Source organism: Barbus barbus (genome assembly GCF_936440315.1).
Source record: "Barbus barbus genome assembly, chromosome: 6".
NCBI classification, from domain to species: Eukaryota; Metazoa; Chordata; class Actinopteri; order Cypriniformes; family Cyprinidae; genus Barbus; species Barbus barbus.
The window spans coordinates 14,039,156-14,064,909 of record NC_136734.1 but is presented as its reverse complement, the minus strand read 5'-3'; the positions used below and the strand labels follow the sequence as shown (position 1 = coordinate 14,064,909).

General features: G+C 36.1%; 2 protein-coding genes across 3 annotated transcripts in view; one reads left to right on the top strand and one right to left on the bottom strand.

Annotated features, from left to right (window-relative positions):
- The window catches only part of LOC306871566 (tyrosine-protein kinase Fer-like), a 40,188-nt gene that overhangs the window by 7,195 nt on the left and 7,239 nt on the right, over nucleotides 1-25,754 (top strand). For both annotated transcript variants that reach the window (XM_079419610.1, XM_079419611.1), the window contains exons 5-18: nucleotides 176-275; nucleotides 1,543-1,726; nucleotides 3,976-4,113; nucleotides 4,326-4,445; nucleotides 4,679-4,801; nucleotides 6,044-6,233; nucleotides 9,961-10,056; nucleotides 10,153-10,356; nucleotides 11,526-11,648; nucleotides 13,256-13,312; nucleotides 14,132-14,247; nucleotides 14,410-14,504; nucleotides 14,648-14,771; nucleotides 20,934-21,088. In XM_079419610.1, coding sequence (XP_079275736.1) covers nucleotides 176-275; nucleotides 1,543-1,726; nucleotides 3,976-4,113; nucleotides 4,326-4,445; nucleotides 4,679-4,801; nucleotides 6,044-6,233; nucleotides 9,961-10,056; nucleotides 10,153-10,356; nucleotides 11,526-11,648; nucleotides 13,256-13,312; nucleotides 14,132-14,247; nucleotides 14,410-14,504; nucleotides 14,648-14,771; nucleotides 20,934-21,088 — 1,825 coding nt within the window. The remainder of the gene's footprint in view (nucleotides 1-175; nucleotides 276-1,542; nucleotides 1,727-3,975; nucleotides 4,114-4,325; nucleotides 4,446-4,678; nucleotides 4,802-6,043; nucleotides 6,234-9,960; nucleotides 10,057-10,152; nucleotides 10,357-11,525; nucleotides 11,649-13,255; nucleotides 13,313-14,131; nucleotides 14,248-14,409; nucleotides 14,505-14,647; nucleotides 14,772-20,933; nucleotides 21,089-25,754) is intronic.
- LOC306871568 (E3 ubiquitin-protein ligase Praja-2-like) overlaps nucleotides 18,406-25,754 on the bottom strand; it is a 32,760-nt gene continuing 25,411 nt past the window's right edge. The window contains exon 10 of the mRNA XM_079419614.1: nucleotides 18,406-20,402. The gene's annotated coding sequence lies outside the window, so the exon portion shown is untranslated. The remainder of the gene's footprint in view (nucleotides 20,403-25,754) is intronic.

The window sequence follows — 25,754 nt, the reverse complement described above, 5'->3', positions numbered from 1 at the left end:
TGTGAAAATGATGTAGAGTGTGACGAATATGTGGTCACATTTAAAACTCATGTTAAGAACAGGTGTAAATGGTAATTTGTCTCAGCTGACCACTTGCGATTGGATCACTGAAAATGCATGTTTAAACGGGACCAGTGTGATGGATCAGTTTTGACTTGGCTTCTGTCCTTCACAGGTAACTAAAAACGATCTTGAGAAGTTGAAATGCACCTACAGGCAGTTATCTAAGGATGCTGTCTTAGCAAGAGACAAATACAAAGAGGCTGTTGTAAAAGGTGAGCTCTTAATTTATTCTCTGCTCATTCTTTCAAATAATAAATATACAATTTTTTCGTGATGACTGATTCACAACAAAATGACTGTTACAAATCAATTGTTTTTCTTGAGTCAAATATATGAAAAAGTTTTATGCTTAAAAGTTTAAATCAAGTTCGTTCCAGTATCCACATTCAGTGACAAGAAGTAAGTGTGCTGAGGTCTGATAAACGGCAAAGCTCAGTGTCTGTCTGTAGTACCGCATTGGACTAGTATTCAAAGCTTAAGCACATTCCATCATTTATCAAATTTTGGAAATCACATGGCCCAAAATTGTGAAATGTTGAGAAACTTACCAGTGTAAATGAAATGAATTAAATTGGTTGGTAGATTTGGTAGGAAAACAAAGTGTTGCACATTTTGTTGGTGCAGAGATGAGTATGTGTATTTTGCAACTGCTTTTTATCACTTATTTAGAAACATCACAATTATTCATTTGTGTTGTCTGTTATATAGGGACTACTGAACAGACATTTCAAAGTTTGTTTTAAAGTGCAAAGTATTGAAAATTGAAATGTAGAAATAAAGCTTTACACCCACTTTTCACCCAAACTTTTGGGAAAAGTACAGGAAACACATCATTTAAGTAGAGAAGTGCCCCAAGTGAAAAGACCACAAGTGTTGGCCATCACTGAACTCACAAATGACTCCCTTATTGAACCATGAATAATTTCTTGAATTTGTTTGGTTCAAAATTAACAGAGAACCGTTACAGTACTCTGCACTTTAGGTTTATAATGTGCACTCTAGGTGTTTAATTTTGGTTGCCATTTACTTGCCTTCATGTCAGTCCAAACCTTTATGACTTTCATTTGCAGAGCACAAAAGAAGATATTTTTAAGAAGGTAATAGCAATAATATAATTTTTTTAAATTAGCGCTTGACTTGACTTTTTTTCAGTCCTAGAAATCCAGCTTTTGTAATTCTCTCATATATCTAGGTTTTGCAAGTGCATTTTTGTTTTATTTTAGCTTATTTTAATGCTTGTTTTGTCTTATTTTACATCTTTTTAAATCGTCTTGGCAGTTTGCTAAAGTCTCCTAGTGCCCCCTCTGGCTCAGAGATTCAAATTGGTATTGAGCATTAAAAACAAATATCAGTTGATCATTATTTACAACTACTTGCATAACAAAGCTGCATTTCTCAAAGGCTTGCACAACACAAGCAGGTGTTCAGAGGACTTCGCCTTTTATCTCACCAGCACAACCGATTTTCTTTCTCCTGTAGGCAAAGAGACTGAGAAAGCCCGTGAGCGTTACGACAAAGCCACCATGAAGCTGCATAACCTGCACAACCAGTATGTGCTAGCGGTGAAAAGCGCACAGCTGCATCAAGAGCACTATCATGAGACTGCACTGCCTCTGCTGCTGGACTCCCTGCAGAAGATGCAGGAGGAGATGATCAATGCACTGTGAGTGGACCAGACTGCACTTCTGGGGTTTTTCCACGAGGCATTCCTGTAGCTCAAACAGTAGCACATGGCACATGTGTTTGATTCCCAGGGAATGAATGAACTGATAAAATGTATATGTTGAATGTAAAGTATGTTGCTTTGGGTTAAAAAGTGGCTAGCAAATGGATAAATGTACATGTAAATTTTGATGTCCACAGTACATATCAATTAACACATATTTTCAATTTCATTTCAATCTGTCCATCAGTTTTTAAAATCAAATGAAACATAATGCACCTTAAAACTGAATCCTATACCTAAGTACCAGAGGGTTCAAAAGTAAAACTATAAAGAACATACATTGTTACTGAATTGAGAAGTTATCTAAATGGTCATTTTGAGGTAGATCTACTTTTCTAGATGTAGGAACTTAACGGTTTAACTGAACTGAAGAGAAGAGAATTATGTCTAGTTAAGATTTGTGAAACTTGAATCAGTGTAATTACTGATCAGCTGTGTAGTTTAGGTTGCACATTTTTGTAATAAATTGTATTTAGACAAAAAAACGTACAGGTATAATGTTAAAAACGAATCTAGAATTTTCATTTCAGGGTCCCAACAAAATGTAAGCAAAATATTAGCGAAACTATATAACTTACCCCACCGTTCAAAAGTTTATGGTTGGTTAGACTTGTGCTCATCAAGAATTGATCAGACATACAGTAATATTGCGAAATATTATTCTATAATTCTAATTTTCTATCATATGTTTTAAAATGCCGTTCATTTCTGTGAAGGTAAAGCTGAATTTTCAGCACCCATTACTCCAGTCTTCAGTGTCACATGATACTTTATTAATCATTCTAATATGTGGCCCTGGACCACAAAAACAGTCATAAGGGTCAATTTTTCGAAATTGAGATATATACATCATCTGAAAGCTGAATAAATTTGGCTGAGATACAACTATTTGAAAATCTGGAATCTGAGGGTGCAAAACAATCTAAATATTGAGAAAATCGCCTTTTAAAGTTGTCCAAATGAAGTTCTTAGCAATGCATATTACTAATCAAAAATTAAGTTTTGATATGTTTACAGCAGAAAATTTACAAAATATCTTCATGGAACATGATCTTTACGTAATATCCTAATGATTTTTGGCATAAAAGAAAAATCAATAATTTTGACCCATACAGTTTATTTTAAAACCAGCGACTGGTTTTGTGCTCCAGGGTCACATGCTGATTTGGTGCTCAAGAAATATTGCTTCTCATCAATGTTGAAAACAGTTGTGTTGTGTAATATTTTTACATTTCTTTTAGGATTAAAAAAATTAGAAAGTAAAAAAAAAAAAGAAAAGAAGGGTTAGAAAGTAAAAAAACAAAAAACAAACAAAACATCTATTTTAAATGATTTTTTAAATATCATGTATGTTTTTACTGTCACTTTTGATCAATTGAATGTGTCCTTACTGAATAAAAGTTAATAAAAAAAATAAATACTGACCCCAAATTATGAACAGTAGTTCATATATGTTAGCATTGTACAATGTAATAACAATATGCAATTTAAGCATATAATAGTTAGATATGTATTTAAATGAGTTTTGTCTATAATATGTACGAATAAGCTTTTCAGCCCTGACATGGAAATACAGCTTCCTCTTGAGCTGTGGAGGGCAGTGTAGTCCTCGCATTGCACTGTGTGGGTGTTGTGAATGCTTTGGACCGCTGCGTGTATTAAAACCTTTTCTTGTAGACCTTGCCCAACCAGTGCAGCTACACTGAAAACCTAACTGCATGATGTAGCCCCAATCCAATATCTCATAGCTGTCAGAGGATTAGCGGAGAACAGAAGTCTCTTTGGGGTTTTTCTTTTCTTAAGCTGTTTTTTAATCACAGAGTTTGCGGTAATCTGAAGTGGAGGTTAATCCACACAAAGGAAACATTTGCAAAAGCCTTCTGGGATTGATTTAGAAAGCACCACTGAATTATATATGACCATACATTGTGGGTCAAACAACCATGTAGAAGTCTCTTCAATGACGATGGCATAAAGTCAGGGAAAAGTTATGTATTCATAACCACTGATTAGCTGAACTGTCAGTTCATTTAAAATATTATCGATCATATATTTTTAGTTTACGTAATCAGAAAAATAATAGGTTTGTTCAAAACCATTCCATTAAGTAGATTAACTCATATCAATAGTACATTCATAAATGGATACAACAATGATTTTAATTTTTCTTTTTAATTTAATTCTAGTAAGGGGATTCTGGAGGAGTACAGTGAAATCACCAGCCTGTTAACAGATGAAATAGTGAAGGTCCACAAAGAAATACACACTTCCATCGACCAAATCGATCCACTGTCAGAGTATGACAACTTCATCGAAGTTCATAAGTAAGACACTTCTGAATAAAAAATGCTAATTGCTTATGTTATAGGTGTGATTAATACTATTAAAAATACATTTTTTATTTTTAAATAATCTAAATGGTATATTTTTATTATGAAAAAAATTAATTAAAAAAATATATTTTTAATTTTTTAAAAATTAAATTTTTCAGAAATGTTAAATATCTCTGAGATCTTTTCAATTTATTTTTCAACAGATCACCAGAAGCCAAAGAACCAAATGTAGAATTTGATGCAACGCTATTAGAAGAAACCGAGAATCTTCAAGTAAATGAGATTCTGTGGAATAATTTGACTGCAGACAGTTTACAAGCAATGTGAGTTGTTCATTTCTCAGTCAGTGTCACTTAAGAGCTGGATATTAGATGCAAGATTTGAAAGAATGCTTCAATCCTTATGTTTGGTAATGATGCTTGATAGCGTATTTAATTAGTTTTAGCCTTTAGTCTCCATATTCAGTAAGCAGAGTTAATTTTTATGCTACCAGTCATAAGTAGTAGACCTGATATGGTAGATAACGTAGTAAAGATGTGTGTTTGACTGATCTCAGGCTGAAGTCCACCTCAGAGGAGCTGCTCCTAACCCAGCAGAGTCTGCGCAGCAAAGAGGACCTCATGCTGGACCTGGAGAACAAAATAGAGGAATCTACCAAAACCTATGAGAAGAAATCAGAGTGAGAGAATGAACCTCCTTTAACCACTACACCGAATATATAAAATCAGGGTGTTGTCTCTAAACCAGTGGGTCTCAGCTAAGGAAGCCACAAGATAACAAATTAACAAATTAAAATTAAAATGCAGAAATGGATTAAAAAGCAGGAAAAAAACTTTAAAAATGAACTGAAATCATGTTTCTTTTTTTTCATGCAGTGACTTTTATTGCAAAAACATAGAGAATCAAAATCTTAAATTGTGTTTAGTGTTGATTACAGGAGAAATACCAGCCACTATGTCCGTAATGCTGGTTTACTAATGTTAGTTTACACTAGTTGTCTTTTTAATTCAGGAGTTCTACAATGTCAAGCAGCAAGGCCTTTTTTTCACTGAAACCATTATTTGACTGAATTCCCATTCATGGTCATTCCTGCTTCAGCGTTTCCTCTGTGTTAGCTATAACAATGAATGCAGTAGTGAAGTGAGGAGAACTCAAGTGTTTCCATAGAGATTCATTAGGTTGAGCAGACCGATCCGTGTTGACCTCAGCACCTCTGTGAAGATGAAAGGGTTCGGACTGATGGAGCTCAGTGAACTGTGCTGTTGTGCTGGCATGTTGAGGATTTGTCCAGCTTCAGCACATTCTTTAAGGTCTGCTGGATAATCCAGTACAAGAGATGCTCATATAATCATGGGCGGCAGTGATGCTCAGCTCCACATCTGAACTTCCCCATGCCAATTTAGCCAACTAAACTTTATGCTGATATATGTAGTAAATTATATTTCTCCATACTTTATGGATGTAATCTTTCATATGCCGTTTTTTATATTCACGTTTGTACAAATGTGTCTTGGTCGTGGATGATATTTCATATTTCTTCTAGGATACTTTTAGAAATCAGAATAAAATGGTTTATTACTGAGCCAATTTTCGCTATGCAAAGCAAATTGAAGTCAGGTTGAAAATGTAAATTCAAAGTCATGACATTCTGTTGTAATTCTCTGTGCAGTGTGAAAAGGGCTTTGTCAAAATAAATGGTTAAAAAATGAACTTTGCTAATTAATGCATGCATTTATAAAGACATTTTTGGTATATTTTGTAGTTTCATTGGTTGTTTTTCAGTTTAGAGTAAAATTGATTAAAGAAATAACCTTGCCAGTGCTTCTGCCTCTGACGTAATATTCAGAAAAAAATCCTTAAAAAGAGATTAAAAGGAAGCTTTCATTGTGGATTGAACTGCATGATCTCTCTCTCATTTCAGTATGGTGTTGTTACTCAGTCAGAAGCAGTCTCTGGAGGAGTTGAGACAGACGGTCCAGCTGCTGCGCTGTTCGGAGGCCAAACTAATGGCACAGAGAGAACTACTAGAACAGAAGATGCAAGAGAACGAGGGCAAAGAACCACCGCCTGTCGTCAATTATGAAGAGGATGCCCGCTCAGTCAACTCAATGGTAAGACACTTCTTGGAGCTGCATCCCAAATCGCAAACTATCATTTTTAAAGAGTACCGAGGATTAGAGATTGTGTGTCCCAGATCACAGAATGTTGAAAATAGTATAACCAAAGGTGACCAGATGGTATACCATTTCCGGCGGGTTTTTGACTTAAATGTATACAGTGGCATGCGAACGTTTGGGAACCCCTTGCAGAATCTGTGAAAATGTGGATAATTTTACCAAAATAAGAGAGATCATACAAAATGCATGTTATTTTTTATTTAGTACTGTCCTGAGTAAGATATTTTCCATAAAAGATGTTTACATATAGTCCACAAGACAAAAAAATTGCTGAAATGATTAAAATAACCACATTCAAAAGTTTGGGAACCCTTGGTTCTTAATACTGTGTGTGGTTACCTGGATGAACTACGGCTGTTTTTTTGTTTTGTGATGGTTGTTCATGAGTCCCTTGTTTGTTCTGAACAGTTCAACTGAGCACTGTTCTTCAGAAAAATCCTCCAGGTCCTGCAGAATCTTCAGTTTTCCAGCATCTTTTGCATATTTGAACCCTTTCCAGCAGTAACTGTATGATTTTGAGATCCACCTTTTCACACTGAGGATGATTGAGGGACTCAAACACAACAATTAAAAAAGGTTCAAACATTCACTGATGCTCCTGAAGGAAACACGATGCATTAAGAGCCGGGGGGTGAAAACTTTTGAACAGGATGAAGATGTCCAAATTTTTCTTATTTTGTTGAAATATCATATTTTTCCATTTAGTACTGCCCTTCTGACGCGACAGAAGATACTTGCATGTTTCCTGGAAGACAAATGAAGTACAATTTACCTTGATCTTCAAATTCAAAAAGTTTTCACCCCCGGCTCTTAATGCATCGTGTTTCCTTCAGGAACATCAGTGAATGTTTGAACCTTTTTTAATTGTTGTGTTTGAGTCCCTCAATCATCCTCAGTGTGAAAAGGTGGATCTCAAAATCATACAGTTACTGCTGGAAAGGGTTCAAATATGCAAATGATGCTGGAAAACTGAAGATTCTGCAGGACCTGGAGGATTTTTCTGAAGAACAGTGCTCAGTTTAACTGTTCAGAACAAACAAGTGAAGTGAAGTGAAGTGACATTCAGCCAAGTATGGTGACCCATACTCGGAATTCGTGCTCTGCATTTATCCCATCCAACGTGCACACACACAGCAGTGAACACACACACACCGTGAACATACACCTGGAGCAGTGGACAGCCATTTATGCTGCAGCGCCCGGGGAGCAGTTGGGGTTAGGTGCCTTGCTCAAGGGCACCTCAGTCGTGGTATTGAGGGTGGAGAGGGCGCTGGACATTCACTCCAGTATAAATAATAATAAATAATAAACAAGGGACTCATGAACAACCATCACAAAACAAAAAAACAGTCGTAGATCATCCAGGTAACCACACACAGTAGTAAGAACCAAGGGTTCCCAAACTTCTGAATGTGGTTATTTTAATAATTTCAGCTATTTTTTTGTCTTGTGGACTATATGTAAACATATTTTATGGAAAATATCTTACTCAGGACAGTACTAAATAAAAAATAACATGCATTTTGTATGATCTCTCTTATTTTGGTAAAATGATCCACATTTTCACAGATTCTGCAAGGGGTTCCCAAACTTTCGATCCCCACTGTAAATCTACAATTTAAAGGGGTCATATCATTAGTTGCAGTATAATGACTGGTAATCTTTTTGCTTCTGGCTTTCATAAAGTACTGAGGTCAAAAGTGGGTGTTGCAAAAATGAGAAATATCAGTTGTCAGGCCCGATACTGTGCTTGTGTCTTTGTAGTCATTAAAATGCCCTGGTAGTGAAAACTGCTACCACACACCATATGTACAGTGTTTATGTCCAGACAGAGAAATACTGACAACAGAACAAGCAGAGAACAGAATGAGATAAGTATGTATATGGAGTACATGTACGGAATTAAAAGAATATTTAATAGGGCTGCACAATTGATCACATGCAATTATCATGCGCATCTCATCAGTAAAGCCAGTTCTGTGATTAGTAGTTAATCTCCATCACATGCTTTCAGATGGAGCAGCACAGAGCTGTAGATCGCTGACAAGCTACGCGAAATCGCGTCCCAGAACCGGCTTTACTGATGAGATACGCATGACAATCACATATTTAACATAAATCCAATATTCTGTTGCATGCTCTTGATTTCTAATCGCTTACTCAGCACGTGTCATTTTGATTAAAACTAAATTACATAAAAACATTAGCTGTTATATGATTATGTATATGGTTGTGTGTAATGACTGGTTTCCTACATTATCACAGCAAAATGTCACTTGATTACTGTGCCAACAGAATTAACAGAAGCTTGTACATAATTGTGTAAAAAAACTGAAAGAAACATCTATTTGCTAAACGAATAATGCCAACTAATATTATTCTTTTTCTAATATTTGAATATTTTTCATATTCTACACTGTAGCAAATTTACTCGGAAAGGAAATGTATATAAATAATTACAATTAGAATTATTTATATCAACTGTTAGTAACTGTAGCAGAGTTAATATTATAAAGGGATCTACCACTTGTACTAAACCCCTGTTTCATTTAGTGAAATGAACGATACTTGCATTGCCTTGGCCGTTGAATCAGTCTCAGATGAAAGTCTTGATGGTTCAACGGTTCGGTTGGAGTTGCAAGGAGTTGTTCCAGGTTGAACAGCAGTTTTGAGGAAAAGTTTACGACTCTTTGTCTTCAAGCATGGTGTTTTGCATATGTAACTGGATTGGGTGTTGATCTAAAAACTAGTGAAGATTCTAATACTAGTATTAGATGTCAACATATAATACACAGTATCATTTAGATCATCAGAATATGAATTCATAGGTACCAACAATGGTATAGGTGAGTTACATTAACTTGTGGGTCTATTATAAAGCAGTATTCAATGCAAAAGACATATACAAAACCAGTAATAATACACACAATGTCCCAGAGATAAGCATGTTTATTCATAGAAAGGTTTGCTATGAATTAATGAAAGAAGTCATTTTATCTGGCTAAGGTGTCCTTGCTGCAATGCTGTGTGCATGTGGTTAGTAGTCTGTAAAAAACATAATACTTAATAATTGCCACTCGTACAAGTGAATAATATGCTCTTAAATGTATGTGAAACCAGTGCAGAGAAAATCATTTAGATAAAAGCAAAATGTTCTACTAACAGTAATTTTGATTTATTAAACTGCATCACAGCACAATATTAATATTTGTTGTGTAATATGAAGGTGTAGTTTTATTTGACATGCTGCTGGTGTTGAAGTTTGCTGAAGAGGGCAGTGTGTTCCCAGTTTTTTTGCTGCCTTTTTTGTTTTGTTTTACTAGTACATTGATGCACAGAATAATGCATTATGACTGTTTTAAATGAGTATTTTCACTGCAGGGATTTGTAAATGAGATTGATATTTTTTTGTCTTCTAAAATGTGTCTGCTAAATTCTATTCAAATGTATGCGTCCGAATATACTTGAACACTAAGTGTATGATTTTTCTCTTACAAAACAGTCCTTTGGCACTACCATATTGCACTGATAGAAAATCTGTCGTATTACAATGTCCAAAAATGTTTTGTCACTGTGATGTATGTCTAAAAGATAGGGTAGTATCATTGTACCATGTCCAAAAAACTTTTTCGGATATTTACATTTACCTATTTTATTTCAGGATAAAAGCAAAGACAAGGTATCGAAGTTTGACACCCTTAGACACTCCATCGCTGGAATCATCCGCTCGCCCAAGTCTGTCCTGGGCTCTTCATCAGTAAGTTTTTTCCTGCTTTTTCTATTATCACCTCCTCATTTCTGTCTGTCCTGTCATGTTCTCTGCCTTGACCTCCTTGTGTTTGTTGTTCTTCAGTTTTTTGATGTGATACCCACCAGTGAGAAACCGCTGGGCGAGCAAGAGTGGTATCACGGTGCCATTCCCAGGACAGAGGCCCAGGAGCTGCTAAAGCAGCAGGGAGACTTCCTGGTGCGTGAGAGCCACGGCAAACCTGGAGAATATGTGCTGTCTGTGTTCTCGGATGGACAGCGCAGACATTTCATCATTCAGTTTGCTGATGTGAGTACATGATCAGGAAAGCTGTGCAGCACACTAACTCAAAACAATGTCATTATTCATCCAAATAATATTTTTAGATTCAACAATGACTGAAGAAGGAATCATTAAAAATTATGGCTTATATATATTTGTGTAAAATATTTATACCATGGTCTGTCTAAACACTCGATTCTGATTGGCTGGCAGGTATACATTAAAACAGTTTAATACACAGGTAGTTTCAAGTCAGTTTAATCACTGTTGTGTATTAATGTGTTGATTTAATTGAGACACACACACATATCAGTTGCACACAGAGATCGGTGATTGTGCGGTGCACACAGAAACATTCAGGAGCACAGAAACTTCTTGTCAGTGCTGCCCATGACTTTTGTTAATAAAATAGCTTTGATGCTGAATCGCTACTTTATATATTTTTCAGCAGGGAGAGGGAAGTTACTAAACTCACAGCTTCATTGTTTGTAGAGACAGACGTGCAGACACATGGAATTAGTACACACAACTTTAATCTCTCTTACTCTCAATAATTAATTAAAATAAATGATATAATTAATTCAAATAAATGTGATATTAAGTGAAAGTGACATACGGGCAAGTATGGTGACCCATACTCGGAATTTGTGCTCTGCATTTATCCCATCCAAAGTGCACACACACAGCAGTGAACACACACACACCCGGAGCAGTGGGCAGCCATTGCCTTGCTCAAGGGCACCTCAGTCGTGGTATTGAGGGTGGAGAGAGCGTTGGACATTCACTCCCCCCACCTACAATCCCTGCCGGCCTGAGACTTGAACCCGCAACCTTTGGATATGAGTCTGAATCTCTAACCATTAGGCCACGACTTCCCCAGGTTTACCGCACTACTTCATCTCTGGGCCTGATTTGAATTGGGCAGAATGCTAGACTTAACGAGGCGTAACTGATGACATATAACCGTGCATTATCCCTTATGCACACACATGTATGTAATTTGTTTTATTGCCAAAAAACAATAGCAAAGTATAAATAAAAATGTATACAACAATCCCCAAAATACTGCAAAATTTCTATTTGAACTTTAGAGATTCTTTTTTATTTGTAAGTAATTACTAAGTGTATTTATTTTATTATTTTGTTTTATAAGCTCACTATACTGTCTGATTGAATTTGCCTCTTTTTGTTTGCAGAATCAGTACAGATTTGAAGGCACTGGCTTTCCCACGATCCCACAGCTCATAGAGCATCATTACACAACTAAGCAAGTCATCACCAAGAAATCTGGGGTCGTGCTCCTGAACCCTGTCATAAAGGTGAAGCATTGTCTCTCTTTTCATTTTAACAAGCTGTTCTGCTCTCAGTATAGTCATTTGATATGTCTTCACTTCTAAAGCTATAACTATATTTCCAATATGCGGCCATAAAATTTCTTATTGCAGAAATTTGGACAGTACATTGCTCATTTTCCCTAACGTGTGCAGCTACATTGAACATTAGATTGATGCTGTGCAGTGCAGTTCTAAAATCAACCTGTCTTGCTGATGTAAAGTCCTGTGATTTGATGTGTGTGTGTGTGTGTGTGTTTATTTCTGCTTGGCTACGGAAAACGATTGTAATGGTTTAGAAAATATCAGTTTGAACTCCTTTCTTGATGGTGGTCTACACTGGCTGGATTCCCCCGGGAAGTGTGTGTCTATGTGTGCATCCGTCAGGTCGGATGATTACCTGCCATGCTGTTCCTCTGATGGGTTTTTGATGACAGGGGTAAAGCACCTCATCCGAGCATGTTGACTGAAATCATAATAGTGGTGATGTTTCTGCTGCAGCATGCAGAAAACACTATCAGACAATACAATGTGAATCCGAAGAGAAGTGGGTTCATTTTTAAGACACTGAAAAGGTCTGACTTTGACTTGAAAAAAAAAGAAAACGAGTGTAAAGACCCTTAAAAGTGCAACTGGTAGCAGAGAATGGACAAAATATGATTTGGTTTGGAGCTATTTGTGTTTGGGGTTTTTTGCCTTTGTATCTTTGCAGCAGCATGATAAATGTTTATTTTATAGCCATTAATATGTTTGTTTTGGTCAATTTGGACTGCTTTAGTAGACAGACAAAGTCTGAAATGACAGCATTAGAACTAATGTAAGCTGTCTAAAACTCAGAAAATACAGCAGATACTGCTGCTTGTTTTGTTGTGTTCGGTTTTGGATTACATTGAGTGAAGTGCATTATTGTCCAGGTTAATGTTGACACTGCAGGTCACTCATCTTCAAGATGTTTAGAATAATGGCTCTTTAATTGATGCCATTATCAGTGTTGTAATAAATGTCTATATAGTGCTGCTGTAAATGCATTGAGATTTTCGAAAGGGATTTTTCATCTATATGTGTGTTTTTGTGTGTTTTAATTGTATAAACTTCTTTGAACCCTCAAACTTAGACTACAGTGACATTGATTCGCTATTTGTGCAAGTAAAAGCAGCTAGGGTCAATGTTCAATTTAAACACTATGAAAGAAAATCACTGAAAAGTGCATGCATTTAAAATCTTCCTGCTGCACCTTTAGAAATGAAATTGTGATGGTTTTATTTGCAAAACTGTGTACATATACCTCTTTGTGTATTGCTGTTATCATTATAGTGTACTTGTTTCCAAATACAATTGTGCATAACGTAAATAAAATACAAGAAGATTTTTCACACATACAAAAAAAATATTTTTAGAGCTATTCCAAAAGATCCCAGAATGGCTTTTGGAGAATGAGGTGATAATTGCATCATTATCATTCATCAGAGCAGTAGCACAGTGACTGACCCACAGGATGCTCAGCATCTCTCTTCTGTTTGTCTCTGCACGAGTCATTAGTTCATTAATGAACAAGTGTCAGAAAGATAATTTGCTATTTTTGTTTGTTTGCTCAGGATAAGAAATGGATTCTCAATCACGAGGACGTCATTCTTGGAGAACTCCTTGGGAAAGTAAGTCCATATCAATTGTGCTCGTGTTTAGGAATGTTTAGAATATCCCCTTGTTTTTTGTTGTTGCTGTATTTAAAAATAAAATAAAATAATACTTTTATTCAGCAAGGATGCTTAAAATTAATCAAAAATATCAAAAGTGACACTAAAGACATTTAAAATGTTACAAAAGTTTTCTATTTTAAATAAATGTTGTACTTTTGAACATTATATTCATCGAAAGAATCCTGAAAAAAAAGTATCATGTTTCAACACAAATATTAAAAAACACAACAGTTATCAGCATGGATTAAAACAAGAAATGTTTCTTCAGCAGCAAATCACAATATTAGCATAATTTCTGAATTTCAAAATGCATTTTTGTATTTAAATAGAAAACAGTTTTATTAGTTGTAATATTTCACTATATTACTGTTTTTGCTTTGATGAAATAAATGCAGCCTTAGTGAGTGTAAGAGACTTAATTTAAAAACATAAAACCAAACATTTCAGCACTATGTATACTCTGAATAAATAGCATATTAACTTATCATGGGTCATAATTTGCATGGTAAATGAAAAAAAACCCCTCTGTTGTAGGATCTTGTGCAAAACTACATATTTTCACAAGTGACTAGTGTTTAAATGAGACAACAAAGCACAACAAATAGTTGACTTCTAACTAGTTTTTTGAACAATTAGTTCCTGACCCATTCCCAGTACTACTACTATGGTGTATGTCCAGAAAGCCATGTTAAAGTGTTTCTTTTTGGTGTTTTTGTTATTTAAAATAATAATTAAATGTTGGACAAAAAACATTTTGGACAAATGTTGTTTTAGGGAAATTTTGGTGAGGTTTTTAGAGGAACACTGCGAGATAAAACCCTGGTGGCCGTGAAAACTTGTAAGGAAGATCTACCACAAGACCTCAAGATAAAGTTCCTCTCAGAAGCCAGGTGAACCCACATTCACCGTTTTCTGCTTTACGTCACACTTGCTCTTTATCTCGTTCCTCAAACATCAAGAAATAATGTTCGCCTCATTCATATTCTCCTTAAAATGAGTGATGAAATAATGTGGTCATGTCCATATTCATTTATGCTTAACTCCACCTCTAGGATCCTGAAGCAGTATGATCACCCCAACATTGTGAAGTTAATAGGCGTCTGTACCCAACGGCAGCCCATTTACATAGTAATGGAGCTCGTACCAGGTCAGTAAACTGGATCTTTGCTTCAGCCATTAGCCGCTGAAACCTTTCCTCGTTAAACGTGTCATAAATTTGTTGGGGTATGTTGGTGTCTCTTGTAATTTATTGCATATCTGTAGCTCATTTATTTTTCCATTTTTCAACAGGCGGGGACTTTTTATCATTCTTAAGAAAGAAAAAAGAGGACCTCAAGACAAAACAACTGGTAAAGTTTGCATTAGACGCTGCTGCCGGAATGGCATACCTGGAGCTAAAGAACTGTATACACAGGTGAGAAAAACTTAAATGTTTCAGACGTTGCTTATCATAGCAAAAACGTGTCAGATTAAAGTCAGAAGAAAAACTAAAGTAATATTATATATACAATATTTATCAAAAAAACAGCCTGTTATAGGACACTTTTGGGACATTATTGTTTGTGATATTATTTGTCATGACCATTAGCCACAATTTCCTCCTGTTTCTCTTTACCGTAATCTTGATGTAGTATTTTACATGTTTTTGTAGTCTAAATGTAAATAGACTACCCAATATATACTTTATTGTTTTACTTATATCCGCATAAATTAAATGCTGTACAACAATTGCTACCATGATGTATAAAAAATGTTAAATTGTATATCATTCTTTTTTTGGTCATATTTTATTTATCAGAATGCCCAGAATCTATTACATTAATCTTAAGAAAAGGTGAACGATGTGGAAAAAATGGACTTTAATTATTGATAAAAATAGTCAAAAATAGTAAAATCTAAATTTAAATGGACTATTTTACGCAATATTTGTGAACAATTCACTGCATTACAGTGAAAAATTACTATAATACAATTAGGGATCCACCAATGTATCGGCCAATAATCTGTATTGGCCGATAAAAGCAATTATCGGCCATCGACTGATCGGGGCTGTTCATATCCTGTCAATCAAAAGGCAGCGGAAAAGCATGTCAGACAGCAACTTGTGTGAAGAAAATGTATCTTGTGTTGAATTTAGGGCTGTCCAGGTTAAAGCAACAATAATGCATTACAGCACCATTAACACAGGTTCTATATGACCCTATGAAACACCCGTAGTTTAAGCCCGGGTTGCCAGATCCTCAATTTTCCTTTCACTAAACATTATTTGTAAAGCGCCTCTAATCGTATTATCACAACGAGCTTTGTGCTTTTTGTATGTTACTTCTTATAAGAAACAAAGTCTCAGCTTTCAAATCCTGTACATTTTATCACAAAAATGGCATTTTGCTGCTCTTAAATATGGCGTGACAGACCGCTGTAGCGCTCCTGTGGAGCGTGAGTCTCTTACACCAGGGGTTTTCAACCTTTTAGGACATGCGCCCCCCCTAAGTTTGTCTAATTTCACTCGCGCCCCCCCCCAACCATCATTTTATACCATCATTCACTCAAAAGTTGTTTTAAACCTGAATGAGTTTATTTCTTCTGCTGAACATAAATGCTATTTTGAAGAAGGTGGAAAACCAAACAGTTGCTGGTCCCCATTGACTTCCATAGGATTTTTCTTTCCTACTATCAAATTCAATGTGGACCAGCAATTGTTTGGTTACCCTCATTCTTCAAAATATCTTATTTTGGGTTCAGCACAAGAAATTAATAGAGGTTTGGGAGAACACGTGAGTGAGTAAATAATGACAGAAATTAAAATTTAGGGTGAATTATCCCTTTAATGACAGTCGACAGCACGTTTAGTGTCCTGTCCCTTTAAGAGCTGCACGCATCTAATATACAGGCACGCATCCATTTCTCTCTTAACTATTTACTTTCATTTTAGAGATAACCAACTGAGTCTGTATGTAAACCTTGTGTGTTTTGACAGTATTAGCGCAAAAGATAAGTTAGTTGAGTAATCTGGCGCTCGCGCTGTTAGACAGGCTTTTTAGTGCGCGCGCTTCAGGTGTATGCGCTCAGAAAAAGGGCACCTCAGACCAGCGTGCGAATTAAACATTTAACCAGCAAGGCTTGTGTGCAAATAATGTACTTTTGCGATCGCGAATAAGTGCAGTGTCCTGTCAGAGTAACTCTACTGCTGTATGTCGTGTTGTACAGTATATAGAGACGGAGGCGCCAGAACTGTATTTGACAGAATGTGTGCTGTAGCACGATACTACGATATTTCTTCAAAAGCAGATCGTGGAGACATTTTTATCGTCCACGATCAAAAATCGTCATATCGCACACCCCTATTTTACACCATTCTCACTGTCGCCGAACAGCGGGAGTCAGATTGCCCCCTAGCGGATGGCTGAAGAATTGAAAGCTCGTATTCATAAATCTTCAAGGCAATGGCCGTTTCTCAATATGCGTACTTGTCTGTACTTGTGTTCTTGTGGACTTGTGAAACGTCATCAGTCGCTGCCGAAGTACTGTTCCAATTCAAAGTTCACATCTAGCCAAGTCCAGTTCAAATCCCCGGATGTGTTCTTGATCCGCCCCTTTTACCGAGGATGCATCGAGAGGTGACTTGTGCGGACTTGATACGGGCCATAACCCAGAATTCAGTTCGTCCTCCCGTCCTCGAGAGTTCGTTCTTCCGAGTCGAACTTGGCAAGTCCAAACTCGAAAGGACGGAAGTCCAGACTCTGCGAACTTGGTATTGAGAAACGGCCAATGTCTCTGAATTAATTGATGCTCGCGCCCCCCTTGACAGGTGCTGGCGCCCCCCTGGGGGGGCGCGCCCCACAGGTTGAAAACCCCTGTCTTACACTATAATACAAGAGGATGAAATCAGATCATAGCGAGAAAGATACATCTGTGATAAAGCATTGAACATTTTAAACAACAAGATATCTAGACTTAAAAAAACAAAAAAACAATAACAAAATACAAAGATAGTGTCTCAAAATATATATCCAAATACAGCAGCTAAAAAACACATAATTATGTCTGAAAACACAGTTCTTAATAAGCAGGAATTGCACAACCTTTTTAAATATTTATTAATCAATGGTATTACATTTCATATTTATTCCTTTTCATCCAGTAGCATAATTGTCAACATGTTAGAATAGACAACATATTAGAAAAAGTAAATAAATCCTAAATATTGGGCTGCGGGTGTTTTGAGTTGGTTTGAGGTTATATGAGATTGTGCCGTCTGTATGATTTAGTTCTTCATAGAAACATTTGACAAAACATTATCCTAAAACACACACAAAATTGTGTTTTCATTTTCAGTGAACAGCAACAGATTTAATTATGTCTGGCAACTTGACAAATACGTTTTTAAAATTAATAGGCTATTTTAAACTTAAATTAACATTTAATGATATTTAAGAAGTTGTGAAATAATTATATTTCTATAACTGAAACAAGCTTAATTTTTCTTGCTTCTTTCTGGTGGTGATTTTTAAACTGTGAAATATGCTTTGGTGCATTGTGCTGTTTGAGGCCGGAGCCAGCCGGCTGAATACATGTCGCTCACAATCGAGTCTCAGCTTAGAAATAAGCTCTGGGCGCTTACACTGCCACGGCTCTATCAGCACCCTGCTAAAATCCATTTACTATCAGACGTGATCATGTTAGGGGGCGGCAGCGGTTTGAGCACCTTTCTGTCAGCTCTCCCCTCTCTTCTCCGTTCCCCCCTACTGTCTTTCCCTATCTCATGTCAGCAAAGCAATTTTTGGGATGTGAAAACCTAATATGGTTGTATGGCTGAGGATGTCTGCTCAACATAAATGCCAGCGAGAGGCACAGCGGTGGCTGTAGACTAGAATCTTAAATCACTGGTTGGGGATGGAAGAGGTTAGATAGAATCATCTTCCTTATATGAAAGAGACATTAAGAATATGACGATCGACTTTTGTAGACTTAAAAAAAAATAGTTATGGGACTACTCTTTTAAGATTTGAATTCTGAACCTTGTGATATGAAAACTTTTTTTTATTATTGATGTTCCCAGTCTGCTGCATTTATTTGATCTAATATATAGAAAAAACGGTTATTTTGAAATATTACAATTTAAAATGACTGTACTCCCAGCTAACAGTAACTAGTTACACTACTAGTTTAATTCCTTTTCCATTACACCCTAAAAACCTGGTAATTGCATCATTTTTGCAGCCTCTGAATGCGTGAATGTTAAAGATAAATAAAGAGTACATTTGGCTCAAACTGATTACAAGCCACAATATTTTAAACAACTTCTGTTATTTAATAAAGAGGCAACATTGCAAAATCTGCAACAGGGCTCAAGCAGGTAGAACCAACCAAACATGTTGGGATTCGCAGTAGACAAAGTCTTAGTACCACTACACAATTTACATGTGATATTGATGTTTTTGTCATCCTTTCTCTCTACAAATTTAAAATAATGGCTGTATTTCCAGCTGCTATATGATGTGGCTTTCTCCTCCTTCCAACCAAGCTTGCTTGCTGCATTGGTGATGTCACATGCATACGCGCACAACAACAATTATGAAAATTGATAGAGATGACTGAATTTTTATTTAAATTCAGTTTGCGATTGTGACAAAAAAAAAAGTAACTAGAAACTAGCCATTATTTTGTATGGTAACTAATAGTATTACTTAAAGCTGCAGTCCTTAAGTTTTGCCTCTTTGTCGCCATCTCTGTTTGAAAACCTGGAATTGCAGTTACTTGTGGAATTATCTTGCTTGTGTGGGGTTGTGAGTCCTCATGTTTTGAGGAGTATGTGTGGCAGTCACCGCACAGGTGTGGATGTTTACTGTACTTGGCAATCACAAATTCTAACCTACATCTTGGAATATATGACCCAAATAAGAATTTTCACCGTATTGTGCCATCTGAACAAGTAACGAGTCTGCCACGTTTGTTCTGACCAACTGAGGAAAAAAGCATTAGCATAAATCGCACTACCAATGGTGATTAAATCTAAAGATCGGTTAGCACATATCACATCAAACCGTGCAAATTATTATTCTAAAAATGATTAATGCTAACAACATCAGCATTGCGTGACAATGAGTAGTGTTTATTAGCGTGTAGATTTCAATTTCTGTATAGTCTAATATCTAATTGTCATACCATTTGAATTTCATATTAATAATTTTTTTTAACCCAAAAAGCAAACTATGCTCCCTTCAAACTGGTTTTCTTTAAAATACAAATCTAGTATAATCCCAGGCTATCTGTAATCAGAAGCACATTTAAAACTGGAATATAATTTAATTTCATTCACATGTGTTTCATAAACACATAATCCTTTCTGGATTACAATGCACCATCAAAATTATACATTTAATTATTCCAGCTGCTGTGAGAAAAGGCTAAACGATCTGCAGGATCCTCACATGCAATAGCCCAGTAGCCGGGACGACTTCTTTATGTTTACAGACGTGACGTAATGATGCAGTGCCATGCTCGAATTTCCTGCGAAAACCTACCCGTACCACTCAAATTAGAAAACATTATTATAAGATAACCACTGCGAATCGGGCTAAAGTTAGGTGAGAGTTTTGAACACTGGCTGGTTATGTACTTTCAAATATTGATTTCGGATCATTTTTAACCCAAAAAAGTTACGAACTGGTGCTTTAAATTTTATTAGTAATTAGTTACATTACTAGGTACCAGGGAAAGTAATATTATTACTGTAATGCGTTATAAGTAACTAGTTACTGCCCAACACTGCTTATAACATGCCAATAAATGAAACGAGCGTGAAACTATTGTGCGCTATAGATGTAGATTTTTAGGGGAAAAAAAATAATAATAAAAAAAGAGTCGATATAATGCATGTAGATTGTAACCCAAAAGTAAATCCACTGTGCTGTGGTTTATACTGAAAAAGACATTTTAAAATATTAGTGTTTTTCTTGCATGTACCCACATACCTATCGTTTTTCTTAAGGAAACATTCAGTCATCCATTCGGGTCATATGGAATGCAGTCATGAACTGTTCATCTGAAGAAAGAAGATCATATATTGGGATGACGTGAGAGAAGAATAAATGATTATAACAAATTCCGTTTGGGAGGCATAATTCTTTAAATGAGCTTTTACACTTGGCCAGAAACATCATGGCTTGTCCAAAATCTCATTTGTGATGTAACAATATGTCAACAGGTTCCAAACTGATCCAGTCCCAGAAAGCACATTTTATACTGAGGTTTTGTAGAACAGTTAGACAGGAGAATACTTGGATATTTTTGACAGCAGAAGACAGATGATCCTGTCTTGGCTGCTGCAGGTCTCATTGGGCACTTTTTCCAGAATGGGGGTGTTTATAAGTGTAATCATAGGATAATTGTGGGTCTAGACTGCTTGCTTCAGCCCCTCACAATCATTTTGTTGGCAGAAGTTCATTTTTCTCGCCTTCTGATTGGAAACCAGTTTAGATTTTGTTGGCAGGTGTGAATTGTCGAGATTGTGAGCTGAGAGTGCATGTGTTGCATTGTTTATAAAGTGGTATTATTGTTTCTCAAAATCTTGCAGAGATCTGGCTGCTCGCAACTGCCTTGTGGGAGAGAACAATGTGCTGAAGATCAGTGATTTTGGGATGTCCCGCCAGGAGGACAATGGCATCTACTCCTCATCAGGACTGAAACAGATCCCAATCAAGTGGACTGCACCGGAGGCACTGAACTATGGTAAGGCACTCATGGTGTCTGTGCTGCTCTTAGATCAGTGTTGCCCAGCCTTTTTTGATATTGAAAAAATCTGAATTAGAACGGCTGCTGATTAATCGCATTACATTTTCATCAATTTACAGGTTATAAAATTTGTTGTAGCTATATGGGCGCTCAATTTTTCTTGTTTAATACATTTGGCAAAAATATTATGACATAAAAGATCAACTGCTATGCACAGGATATTTAAAACGTAAACAACTACAATTTACCTAGCCTTATCTCCAAATGACTATGTAGGCAAAGAAAGAAAAGTGTGTTGGTTATTCAGTTGAATGTAGGACCTCTGAGTTGTATTTGTTTGGTTTATGATGGTCAAAGTAAGTAGGCGGTGAAGTAGTGGAATAGTTAGATGTTTTGGAAGGTTTTTTCACTTAGTGCGGAAGAGTTTTAACAAAGCTTGAGAATGTTTGTTTTTATTGTTGTGATTATTAAATTTTTTAATAACTATTTTACTTCCTTTTATGTAAAGCACTTTGAATTACCACTGTGTATGAAATGTGCTATATATATATATATATATATATATATATATATATATATATATATATATATATATATATATATATATATATATATATATATAAACTTGCCTTGCCTTGCTTTACAACTAGACGGCAAATGATAAGACTCTTCTCCACTATTCAAACACAAAAAATTAAGACTGTGTTTCTTGAGTAAAGAAAACGCTGTACTTATTCAAACCAATGGATCCAATGGCATCACAAGCTCTTTTGAATGCTTTTCATTGGTTAAATATTTGTAGAACCCACAAACAGACATAACGATGACCAATAACACTGATTTATAATAATAACAACGAAATATAATAGAGAGAGGAGGTTTTTGATCATTTAAAGCTACTTCAACCACTTAATTAAATGATCCTGTTTACAAATATAATAGGTGTGAACTGATTAAGTTTTTCTAAACCTGCAAAATTTTCTTTCTTGTAATGAACACAAAAGAAGATATTTTAAATAATGTTGGTAACCAAACAGTTTCTGGTCCCCATTCTACAGTATATATATGCACACACACACGGTGGGGGAAAAAATTATCCCCTGCTGATTTTGTACGTTTGCCCACTGACAAAGAAATTATCAGACTATAATTTTAATGGTAGGTTAATCTGAACAGTGAGAGACAGAATAACAACAAAAAAAATCCAGAAAAACGCATTTCAAAAAAGTTATAAATTGATTTGCATTTTAATGAGTCAAATAAGTAAAGATTTCTGGCTCCCAGGTGTCTTTTAATCAGGTAAGGAGCTGAGATTAGGAGCACTCTCTTAAAGGGAGTGCTCCTAATCTCAGTTTGTTACCTGTATAAAAGGCATCTGTCCACAGAAGCACTCAATCAATCAGATTCCAAACTCTCCACCATGGCCAAGACCAAAGAGCTGTCCAAGGATGTCAGGGACAAGATTGTAGACCTACACAAGGCTGGAATGGGCTACGAGACCATCGCCAAGCAGCTTGGTTAGAAGGTGACAACAGTTGGCTGGATTATTCGCAAATGGAAGAAGCACAAAATAACTGTCAATCTCCCTTGGACTGGGGCTCCATGCAAGATCTTGTTTCAGTGATTATGAGAACGGTGAGGAATCATCCCAGGATCTTGTCAATGATCTCAAGGCAGCTGGGACCATAGTCACCAAGAAAACAATTGGTAACACACTACGCCGTGAAGAACTGAAATCCTGCAGCTCCTGCAAGGTCCCCCTGCTCAAGAAAGCACATGTACTGGCCCGTCTGAAGTTTGCCAATGATTGAGAGGAGAACTGGGTGAAAGTGATCAGATGAGACCAAAATCAAGCTCTTTGGCATCAACTCAACTCGCCATGTTTGGAGGAGGAGGAATGCTGCCTATGACCCCCAAGAACACCATCCCCACCGTCAAACATGGAGGTGGAAACCTTATGCTTTGGGGGTGTTTTTCTGCTAAGGGGGACAGGACAACTGTGTATTAGCATTGAAAATGGGTTGTGGATGGGTAATCCAGCACGACAGTGACCCAAAACACATGGCCAAGGCAACAAAGGAGTGGCTCAAGAAGAAGCACATCAAGGTCATGAAGTGGCCTAGCCAGTCTCCAGACCTTAATCCCACAGAAAATCTGTGGAGGGAGCTGAAGGTTCGAGTTGCCAAACGTCAGCCGCGAAACCTTCATGATTTGGAGAGGATCTGCAAAGAGGAGTGGAACAAAATCCCTCCTGAGATGTGTGCTAACCTGGTGGCCAACTACAAGAAACGTCTGACCAAGGTTATTTTCCTAAACGAAAACTGAAACTAAGACTAAAACTATTGGTCAAAAATTTTTTCCGTAAACTGAAATAAAATAAAAATGTCTAAATAAATGAAAAACTAAAACTAAACAAAACTAACAACAGTAACTGAAAAACTAACTAAAATAAAATAATTAGCAAAAATAAATAATCGTGTTCGTGATTTAATAAGCTCTCATTCCGTGTCAGAAAATCGGACCTGTGTGGTTGTTTAGGGAAATAGAGCGCTTCATGCACGTGAGCTGCGTCCTAATTCACAGAGAATGCGTTTTTGTATTTAAAAAAAGAAGGAAAAAAAAAAAAAAAAGACACGGGCTATGAAATGGGAAATAACTATAAAATATGACATGAGAAATAATAATAATGCACATCTTACAGCGCACGAACGTTTAAAAGTGTGCTTGACGTGCGAGAACAACATGAGAGTGAGTTAACGGACACCGAATTAACATTTTTGGATGAGCTGACTTTAATGAATAGTTATTTTGTCCCGCTTTGCGATTGCAATGGTAACGTCTGCCTCGAGTCCATGACACGAGCACCGCCTTGACTGTATAAAACTCATCCAAAATGAGAGAAAGCGATAGCCGTGTTGTGTAAAAGGGGCTTTAGAACGGGGATTGATTGCGTTGCTCATCTGAAGCTCGTGCGCGCTGGAGCGGCTCGTCGAAGTAAAGTGCAAACATCATTTAAAAAAACATATTTTGAGTAGTATGAGGTTTCAACGCATTTTAGATTGTTTCTTCTTATTGTGTACGTTCATAGAGGGAGAGACGGGACATACAGTAGCGTGCACCGGTGGCGCTGTGCAAAAGATCCAACAAATGAATGCATTGAAAACACCGATGGACAAAAATAAAGTTTACATAGTTTCAATGACGATTGCAAAGAACATGCCTGCATCCCAGTGTGCACACTGTCCATGCTAAATTCTATGTGATACTAGTCATTTTTAATACTATTAAGGGCAGATAGGGTGGATAGTATGCACATTGGGATGCAGGGCATGCTTCCTCAAATCCTGCACTGGCCATTGTCCTGAAGAATTTAGCTCCAACCCCGATTAAAAAAAACTCAACTGCCTGATACTGTCTAGTAACTCTGAAAACCTTGATTAGCTTGTTGTTTGTAAAATATTGGCATATTAAACAAGATTACAATATGAATGAATATGAACATGAATATGAATTAATAAATTGTATACATATAAGTTGCATATTTTTGGTTTTTGTTGAATTGTAAAGAATGAATTTATTTTTTATTATTAAGAGGTTTGCACAAGAGTTAACTGTAAACTGCAAACATTCAACTTTACTAAAATTAAATGTCTTGGTTTGGTCTACACTGGAAGTGTGCCATTAACTCTGTTAAACTATAATTACTAAAACTGAAACTAAAATATATAAAAACTAAATAGAAATGTTCACAAAATAAAACTAAACTAACAAAACCATTAATGAAACTAAAACTAAACTAAAATTATAGGAAACTTGAAAACTATATTAAAATAAAAACTCTAATATCCTTGCGTCTGACCTTGCCGACAAGGGTTTTCCACCAAGTCCTAAGTCATATTTTTGTGAAGGGGTCAAATACTTATTTGACTCATTAAAATGCAAGTCAATTTATAACTTTTTTGAAATGCGTTTTTCTGTATTTTTTTGTTGTTATTCTGTCTCTCACTGTTCAGATTAACCTACCATTAAAATTATAGACTGATCATTTCTTTGTCAGTGGGCAAACGTACAAAATCAGCAGGGGATCAAATAATTTTTCCCCCCACTGTATATATACACACTATGGAAGTCAATGGGGACCAGAAACTGTCTTCAAAAACTCACTGAATCAATGATCCGGTCAGAACGAGATTTCATGTCTGACTCAAAATATGCTAAGAACCGGGAGATCCTGGGAGCTTGAGAGTATGTGAACGATGGCATTAAAAGTAGGCTACTAATTCTGACTATTTAATTTGATTGTTGTAACTGATTATCATATTTAGATCATTACTCTTATTGAATGTGGATAGCATTAAAATAACACCAATTAATGGTCATGTATCTTCCCCGTTTCAAATGATAGAAAACTAATAACACATTTTAGCCCATATGATGTCTCTTTTTATATTGTATGTTTATACTATTTGTCACCATACAATTTACACACATTTTCTTTTGTCTTAATTTTTGGTGGTGTATTTTATTTTTTTTTACACTTAAATGATCAGTGACCTAAAAGTTATTTTTACTTTTAACACATAAGTACATTCAAAATAAGTACTTTTGTACTTTTACTCAAGTACTTGATTTGTGCTCGTCATCCATATATTTTCGAGCAGTC